Source organism: Myotis brandtii, unplaced genomic scaffold (assembly GCF_000412655.1).
Source record: "Myotis brandtii unplaced genomic scaffold, ASM41265v1 scaffold680, whole genome shotgun sequence".
NCBI classification, from domain to species: Eukaryota; Metazoa; Chordata; class Mammalia; order Chiroptera; family Vespertilionidae; genus Myotis; species Myotis brandtii.
This window is the reverse complement of record NW_005370658.1, coordinates 314,217-322,385: the sequence shown is the minus strand read 5'-3', so window position 1 is coordinate 322,385 and position 8,169 is coordinate 314,217. Positions and strand designations below refer to the sequence as shown.

At 53.5% G+C, this 8,169-nt stretch overlaps 2 protein-coding genes across 4 annotated transcripts; one reads left to right on the top strand and one right to left on the bottom strand.

Annotated features, from left to right (window-relative positions):
- The first annotated feature begins 6 nt into the window (after positions 1-6).
- GADD45GIP1 (growth arrest and DNA-damage-inducible, gamma interacting protein 1) lies at positions 7-1,709 on the top strand. Its single transcript, XM_005881609.2, has 2 exons — positions 7-121; positions 1,343-1,709. The coding sequence occupies exons 1-2, from the start codon at positions 66-68 to the stop codon at positions 1,659-1,661; spliced, it is 375 nt and encodes a 124-aa protein (XP_005881671.2). The 5' UTR covers positions 7-65; the 3' UTR covers positions 1,662-1,709.
- Positions 1,710-2,167: 458 nt separating this feature from the next.
- On the bottom strand, positions 2,168-8,163 carry RAD23A (RAD23 homolog A, nucleotide excision repair protein). Of its 3 annotated transcripts, XM_014529455.1 has the most exons (10): positions 8,071-8,163; positions 7,847-7,870; positions 6,332-6,493; positions 5,982-6,163; positions 5,788-5,843; positions 5,527-5,654; positions 5,197-5,275; positions 4,939-5,072; positions 2,982-3,146; positions 2,168-2,900 (listed from the first exon to the last, which is right to left on the bottom strand). In XM_014529455.1, exons 1-10 carry the CDS (start codon positions 8,116-8,118, stop codon positions 2,787-2,789), a joined length of 1,092 nt encoding a protein of 363 aa, XP_014384941.1. In that variant the 5' UTR covers positions 8,119-8,163; the 3' UTR covers positions 2,168-2,786. The 3 variants fall into 3 exon arrangements, with proteins under 3 accessions (XP_014384941.1, XP_005881630.1, XP_005881632.1); XM_005881568.2 differs by lacking the exon at positions 7,847-7,870 and having other exon boundaries at positions 8,047-8,163; XM_005881570.2 differs by lacking the exon at positions 8,071-8,163 and having other exon boundaries at positions 7,847-7,928.
- Between the last annotated feature and the right edge of the window lie 6 nt (positions 8,164-8,169).

The following is an 8,169-nucleotide window of genomic DNA, read 5'->3' as shown; positions in this document are numbered from 1 at the left end:
CGTGGCAGCAGCAGCTGCGCGAGCTAGAGGCTGAGGAGAGCGAGTGGCACCCGAGCCTGGCGGCCATGCAGGAGTCATTGCGGGTGCAGCAGCTGGCCGAGGAGCAGAAGCGTAAGGCCAGGTGCGTGCGTGCGGTCGGGGCTACGGTCGCGCCCTTCGCGGCCCAATGCGTGAATTGTACCCCAACAGGCGGTTATCGTGGGGTTTGTGTTGCTGTAGATTTACGTGCTGCAAAGCAGACTTCTGAGTAACTGTTCAAGCGCCTACTGTGTGCAAGGCCTGTCCCAGGTGCGGGGGACACAGCAGGGAACAAAACATTTCAGATGGCAACAGAGCCATTGGGAAGATAAAATTTGGTGAAGAGTGCACTCGGAGGGCGGCTTTGGTTTGGGACTCACACCTGAGGTTTAAGCAGAGACCTGAATGACCGCAGAAGGAAATGTTCTGGGTGGAGGGAACAGCCAAGGCCCTGAGGTAGGAAGGTGCTTTCGGGAACAGCCAGGCCCTCATTGGAAAGTGATGAGGTCTGGAATCAAGAGCAGAGGTCGGACTCGTAAGCAGGTCTAAAGGATTAGACTTAACCAAAGTATGGAGGCAAGACCAAGGGCATCAGGGTTGTGCCACTTCCTAGAGTGAGGAGCCAGCCAAAGCAGGCAAGGTGGGGGAGCAGGCCATTTGTGTCCTCAGTGTTTAATGTTCTTATTTGCACAACAGCTCTAAGAGGAAGGGGGACCACCCTCATTAGAAATGAGGAAAGTGAGGCCTGGGAGGTGGAGTCACCAGTCCAGTCACCCAGGCAGTTAACAATGGAGATGGGATGGGAACCTCTCTCATAGCTATCTCTGCCCCACCCCAGCTAGATAACCGTCTTGAGGCTTTAGTTCTTCCTGCCTCACATTTCTAATCCTTAAAATGGGGCTATAACTGGCACTTACAAACTCAGGATTGGATGGAAAGATCCAGTCCATTTCTTGTCTTTATGCTTTGCCTAGAACTGGGCCTGGCTTACAGTAGGTGGTCAGTGATGTCCCTGGGAATGGCCCGGCATGGTGTGTGAAACAGAGGGCTCACTAGACAGCTCGTGAAATGTTAACTTGGGGCCTGCTCCTGGGGGTTATTGGGGCTTGGCCCTCTCATGCTCTATATCTAGGTCATACATATATTAGTTAATCTCTACTGCCTGTTCACTAGATAATGGTCAAGATAAATCATCCCAGTTTTTCATCCCCATGGAGGAGTTGAGAAGCAACATGTGGGCAGACTTGAGGGTGGGATGTGAGTAGATGTGTGCTGCTCTGGTTGGATGTCACTTTCCTCACCTCTCACCCTCCTTCCCCTACAGGGAGCAGCTCATTGCAGAGAGCATGGCCAAGATGCCACAGATGATTGAGAACTGGCGGCGGCAGCAGCGGGAGCGCAGGGAGAAGGAGAAGGCAGACAAGGAGCGGCGAGCCAGGCTGCAGGCCGAAGCCCAGGAGCGCCTGGGCTACCACGTGGACCCAAGGAGTACCCGTTTCCAGGAGCTGCTGCAGGACCTGGAGAAGCAGCAGCGCAAGCGCCTCAAGGAGGAAAAACAAAGACAGAAGAAGGAGGCAAGAACTGCTGCAATGGCCGCCACTGCAGACCAGGACCCAGCAGACTCCATGGCACCCAGCTCCTGAGCTTTTCTTTCTCAATAAAACCTGCTGCCCAACAGCCTCACTCTTGGAGAGCTGTGTCCTCTCTCAGTGTACCCCTCCCCAATATCTGAGGCCGGGGAATCCCCATCCTTCCTTGGCGCTGCTCACTGGGGGACTCTAGACCATGTTTCAGGAGGAGAGAACAGGGGATGCAATGAGGAAATAATGTAGGAGCAGATGGCAGAGGAGAAGGCTACTGTTTACCAACATTAATCTCCAGTAATTACCAGGGGGGAAATTTAGCCAAAACAGACTGGTGATGATGGGGGGTAGGGGTAGGAAGAAACAAGCCCTTTCAAGACCAAGATGTGACGGGCCCACTGCAGGGAATGAGACAGCTTCTGAGGAAGAATACACTGGGAGCCCCAATCTGCACAGGCTGACAGGCCTCTCTGTCCCTTCTTGGCATTCCCACATTTCCTGTGCCCAACTAACCCCCAGAGCCAGACAAGCTGGAGCGGAAAGCCCCAGCAGGTACAGACCACAGATGGGCTTTTAAAACTTTATTCACTTCAAAACCTTTATCAGAGACAGGGTTCTGTTCTGGGGTGGCCTTGACCTCCAGAGCGGCTCTGACATTACCCCTTCCCCAGACAGAAGCCTGGCCGCTTCCTCCCATTGAAGTGATGCAGGCTGGAGGCCAAGGCCAGAATGTGCTCACCCCAGATGGGAAGATTTGGGCCATTCCAACAGAGGATCAAAGTTTGGGGCTCCAGCTTCCCCTTTCCCTTCCAGGGTAAGGGGGTCTTAAGGGCTCTTCGGGGGATGGGGAAGCAAGCAGCCGCTTCTCCATCTGGCTGCAGGGAGCTGGGACAGAGGCCAAGAGGGGCCCATCTGTCACTTCCAGTCCTGCCAGCTCCTTGGAGCAGGAGCAGGCTGAGCTAAGGCAGGGGATGGGGGGACAGCTGTCTAGCCCAGGTCATCTCAGGCAAAGATGGGAATAGGAGCCACTTCAGGAGGCTGGGAAGTTGGGTTGTTGTTTTTTTAAGATTTTTTACTTTTTTCCACTTCTTAAATAAACATGAATATATATATATTTTTTTCTTTTATAAAACTTTTGTAGATTTGGGGGTAGGGTGGGGCAGTAGGCAGCCTGGCTTCCTGGCATCACTCATCATCAAAGTTCTGACTCAGGAGGAAGTTGGCAGCCAAGTTCTCGTTTTTTTCACAGGCGAAGTAGGCCTGGATCACCAGGCTCTCTGGGAAGCCCAAGGCCTTCAACTGTGGGAAGATGGGCAGGTATGAGCAGGGGGTGGGGTGACCTGCCCACCAGCAGGGTTACCCCTCGGCCAGGCCTCTTACCCTCTCTATAGCTTCCTTCTCCTGTGGCGTCACCTGGATGTAGTTCATCTGTGGGGCCTCCTCGCCTATGGCACCCACCTCACCCTCAATGTCAGAGATGTCCGCCAGCTCCCCAGGGGGCTCGTTCAGCATCTGGATGAACTGCTCCTGGTGCCGGCTGATTTGCTGTGAGTGACAGAGGGCAGGGGATGACGACCCAAGGCCTTTGGCCCACCTCCCCAAGTGTCTTATAGCCCTTGTTTTTCATTCACTTAGTAAAGTATGTTGACGGTCCCTATTCTAGCCAAATAGCAACAGTGGTGAACAGACCCTGCCCTGGTGGAGCTGATGTTCCAGGGTGGTGAGATAGGCCATAAACAAGCAAATAAATGGATAATTATTTACAACGTAAATATTGGGCCTGGCATACAGTAGGGCAGACACTGGGCTAGGAAAGACATTTTAGGCCAGGAGAGAAGGAAGTTTCCCCCAGGTAGAACATGTTCCAAGTGAAAAAGCCAAAGGGTGAGCCCTAACCGATTTGGCTCAGTGGATAGAGCGTCGGCCTGCGGACTGAAAGGTCCCAGGTTCGATTCCGGCTAAGGGCATGTATCTTGGTCTTGGGCACATCCCCAGTAAAAGGTATGCAGGAGGCAGCTGATCGATGTTTCTCTCTCATCGATGTTTCTAACTCTCTATCCCTCTCCCTTCCTCTCTGTGAAAAATCAATAAAATATATTAAAAAAAAAAAAAAGGCCAAAGAGGGGGGATGCATTTGACAAGTCCCAGAAACAAGATCCATTTGGCTAAACCAAGTAAACAAGAAAGAGGAGAGGGAAGAACAGAAAATGAGATCAGAGAGGAAAGCAGGGACCAGACCTGCTTTCTTCTACGGCCTTGTAGTGTAATGGGATACAACAGTGGTGATGGGTAAATCTGTGTACCTTTTAAAAACATAAATACATCTGGATATTGCCTATCTAGGGGTTCTGATAAAACTGTCAACTTTTATGTACGTCTGACAATTTTCATTTGAATGGAGCAAGTGCTTTTTCAAGACTCTGGCTCCTAATGGAGAATGGACTGTAGGGGCTGTGCAGAAACCGGCCTGGCCACCAGGCAACCAGGCGGGAGGTGAAATATCAGCCACCGAACTAGAGTGCAAGGCTGGACTGACTGAGATGTTCCAGAAGTAGAGCAGACATGCCAGGTGATAGACGACCGCAGAAGGCTCCCAGGCTGGTCCGTGTGGGGACAGAAAGGGATGGGAAGAGGGTCTGTTCTGAAAACTTAAGACATCTGGAGAGCACTTTCATGGAGGCATTACGTCAGCCATGGAAAAGCGTGGCATCCAGAGGTCTGGCCTGGTTACACAGATTTGGGGGTCACCACAGACCGAAGGCCCCAGGAGGATGCATAGGGAAGACTGAGTGCAGATAAAGAACAGATGTGCAGCCTGGGCTCTCCAACAGCTGGAGGAGCCAGCATAAGACAGAAGTGGGGGGAGAAGCAGCAGACTGGTCCTGAACTGCGAGAGGCAGGCATTCATGGAGGACCCAGAGCAAACTAGGGCACAGTGGTCCTGGGTGCTACAATGAAACCCTACTGACATGACATGTATGAAGCACCAGCTGTATGTGCAGCTGAGACACAGTCAGAGTCACAAGACCCAGAAGACAGAGCACAGGAGCAGAAGCTGGAGGCAGACACTCCACCAGCTGCCCGCTGCTCCAAGCCTCTGGGGTCTTCTTCCATGAGGGCAATGATGACAGTACCCAGACCCTCACATGGTGATTGGGACGATTATATAAAACATTAAGTCAAAGGGAGCACCAAGGGACCACTGTTAGTCCAATTTTCCAAGTATAGAGGAATGCCTACATAGGTACTGGACCAGGCTCGTTCTTTCGGGCTTTGGTTCCCACAGGGAGGGGAGGTGTTGGCCACACTGGCTCCCTCTGAGCCCCCAGGGCCGCACCTGCAGAAGCTGTGGGTTTTCCTGGCCCAGCTGCTGAAGCAGGGCAGGCAGCAGCGCCGGGTTCTGCTGAATCACCTGCCGCATATTCTGGAACTGGGGCTGGTCCCGCAGGAACTCCAGGGGGTTCTCTCCCGCTGGCAGGAAAGAGGCATGTAGTCAGACCCCAGGCTGGGCTCCCAGAAGCATGAGGGTTGGGGAGGGAGAAGTCTGATGCCTTGACAGCAGACACCCCACATGCACACCTCCCAATTCACTCACCTGGTTCTGTGGACGTCTGCTCAGACACTTGGCTCTCCTGGACAGAACCATGTTCTGGCTCGGGACTCCCAGGAATTCCCTGTCAGGGGTCCTATTTAGTTCTAAAGCACAAAACACCCGCTGCCTCCCTCCTGCACGCTCTGCCCTGGCAGGAGATAGGTGAGGCCCACCCATCCACTCATGTCCAGCCTTTTGTAGAAAGCCTTTCCTGGCTGGTACCACAACCCAAAGGCTTTTGGGGGCAGGTTTTGCCTCCCTGACCACCCATCAGGGCACTGAAGCCCATGTACTCCGTAGAAGCCTCCCCAGGAGGCTGTACCCCCACCTCACCGTGAGTAGATACTCCACGGCTCGGTGGGGGTTGTTGTAGCTGGCTCTCAGGGCGGCCACGACCCGTTCCCGCTCATAGCCCATGGACATGATCTCCGTCAGCATCGTCTCATATTCAGAGCCAGTCACTGTGGAGGGAGCAGTGAGGTCTGGGTCACCAGGGAAAGGGAAGGAGAGCTCCCAGACCCTCCCAAACCCACACAAGACCCAACTGATGGCTGGAACACCCAGTCACTTCTGCCCCAGGGACTGCCCACCCACCTAGCGTGGAGGCTGCATCTTCCTCTCTCCCGCTGCTACCTGAAGAAGGAACAGAGCTGCAAATTCAAGAGAGAGAAATCGGACCGGCTTCTGGAGGCCTGCCCTCCCCCTGTGTGCGTAAGACCACAATATGTGGGCAATGGAATGTGCTGGGAGGACAGGGCCCAAGTTGGGACTGCTGCTCCCTGCCTTACCCTGACACAGACTCCGGGGATGCCGTGGGGACTGATTCCTCCGATGGACTCCTGTCTTCTCTGATGGTAGGTGGGGTATGGGACATGCCTGAGGCGGGGGCCAGCGGGAAGGATGTGGAGGACTCAGGGGCAGCAGTGGATGAGGCCTCTGGGGGTACTGAGGTGCCTGAGCTGTTTTTGGCCTGTCATACCCAGAAAAAGGGAGCAGGCATCAGTATCCCTATCAAGCCTCAACATCCAGTCACATCCAGGCCCCACCCTATTCACAGCTAATCTCTCATGGGCACACAGGCTCTAGCCAGCTCCCCAGCTAATCCATGTAATCCTCACAACCAGCATATTTCACCTACCTTGGTCACCATGACAACTACAAAGTTTTTCTCATCTATGCGATAGTCCCTGATGGGGACATCATCACTCAGGATCTTGCCAGCATAGATGAGTTTCTGTCCAGCCACAGGAAAGGCATCACGACCCTTTTCAGCTTCTATCTTCTCCTTTAGCACCTTCACCTGTAGGAAGGGATGCAGTCATTGCAAATCGCAAGATTCTCTCTTCTCTTCTAGGTTGGGGAGAAGAGGCTGAAAGCCTTGATGACGGAGAAGCTAAGATTCATAGTCAAATATGTTAGATTTGAGTTATCTGATCATTCCAACATTCAACAGAGTATTTACAGAACACTTATAATGTGCCAGGTGCTGTTTCAGACACTGAAGACACAGCAGGAAACAAAACACAAGGCCCTCTTCTCATAGAGATGTCACTCATGTGGGGAAGAGAAAAAACAAATATGTATTTCAGATGATGAAAAGTGTGGTGAAAAACAAAACAATTTGGGGAGTTAAGAGGGTTCCTCATTCCACGCTGCAGACAGTGCTCAGTTCTTACTGAGAGCATAAGTTAATAGGGCTGTCATAAATGCGTAAGTGCCACATTTTTAGAGCCTCACAATATTTCATATTTAAGAAAATGGAGGCACAGAGAGGTTAAGTAATTTCCCCCAAAGTCAAAGAGTTGAGCAGGTCAAAAAAACAAAACAAAAACCTGTGTGTTTCCTTTTCTGCAAAAAGTGGATGTCAATGTTTCCTTCATGGGGTGGTTGTGCAGAAAGTGCCAAATACATAAACAGTCCATATGTTTGTTGGGTCCTAAATTCCCTTTTCAGCTAAAAAAGCAGAATAATGCTTAGACTGTGGGCTCTGACATAAGGCAGAACCGAATTTGAATCCTAGCTCTGCCATACTCGCTGTATGAGATTATGGCCAAGTTCCTTAGGTTTCCAGATCTGTAAAGTGAGGAGTCAAGAGTCCCGAAATGACAGGCCTGTTTTGCAGATTTAGTAAGATAATAACAGTAAAAACTCAGCGACCAGCAAAGAACGGCCAACAAACAAGGACCACTGAAACTCAGGCCACTTATAATCATTATCATCACCGTGGCTGTCATCAGTGGGCATCTACTGGCCGCTACTCCCAGATTCTGCCACCAACGTCCCGAGGAGACGCCTGCAAAGCTGAGAACTCAGAGCCCCCATCCCGGGGAGCGCAGCCCGGCCGGGCATCCGAGCCGGTCTCCCGCGCCCCGCGAGAGCACTGACATTAGACCTGGGGCCTGGCAGGCGCCCCGGGGGTGGAGCCTGGTCCGGAGACCGGACTGTGAGCGCCGCCCCAGCCACCAGGGGCTAGGCGGGAGACCATTAGGGGAAGGGGGGCGGAGTGGTCCGGGAAAGTCAGGCAGGTTGGGAGGAGTGAATAAGCACCGGACCGCGCCATCCTCCAGCCCTCCCGCCGGGATCTCTGCCTCCCCGCCCCCATACCACCCTCCGAACCCGTCACTCCCATCCCAGGCTCCAGCCTGGCTCGCACCGTCTCGTCAGGCTCCATGCGGATCTTAAAAGTCTGCTGCTGCAGCGTCTTGAGCGTGATGGTGACGGCCATGGCGGGGCCCGAGCGAAAGCACCGGACCGCGCCATCCTCCAGCCCTCCCGCCGGGATCTCTGCCTCCCCGCCCCCATACCACCCTCCGAACCCGTCACTCCCATCCCAGGCTCCAGCCTGGCTCGCACCGTCTCGTCAGGCTCCATGCGGATCTTAAAAGTCTGCTGCTGCAGCGTCTTGAGCGTGATGGTGACGGCCATGGCGGGGCCCGAGCGACGCGGCGGCCCCGGGACCCTCACACCATGCAACTC

Coding starts and splice junctions, on each gene's coding strand:
- GADD45GIP1 (XM_005881609.2), top strand. CDS start 66: ATGCAGGAGTCATTGCGGGTGCAGCAGCTGGCCGAGGAGCAGAAGCGT. Junction 122..1,342: donor GAGCAGAAGCGTAAGGCCAG/GTGCGTGCGTGC, acceptor CTTCCCCTACAG/GGAGCAGCTCATTGCAGAGA.
- RAD23A (XM_005881568.2), bottom strand. CDS start 8,118: ATGGCCGTCACCATCACGCTCAAGACGCTGCAGCAGCAGACTTTTAAG. Junction 6,164..6,331: donor TAGTTGTCATGGTGACCAAG/GTAGGTGAAATA, acceptor TGGGTATGACAG/GCCAAAAACAGCTCAGGCAC. Junction 5,844..5,981: donor TCCCCGGAGTCTGTGTCAGG/GTAAGGCAGGGA, acceptor TTGAATTTGCAG/CTCTGTTCCTTCTTCAGGTA.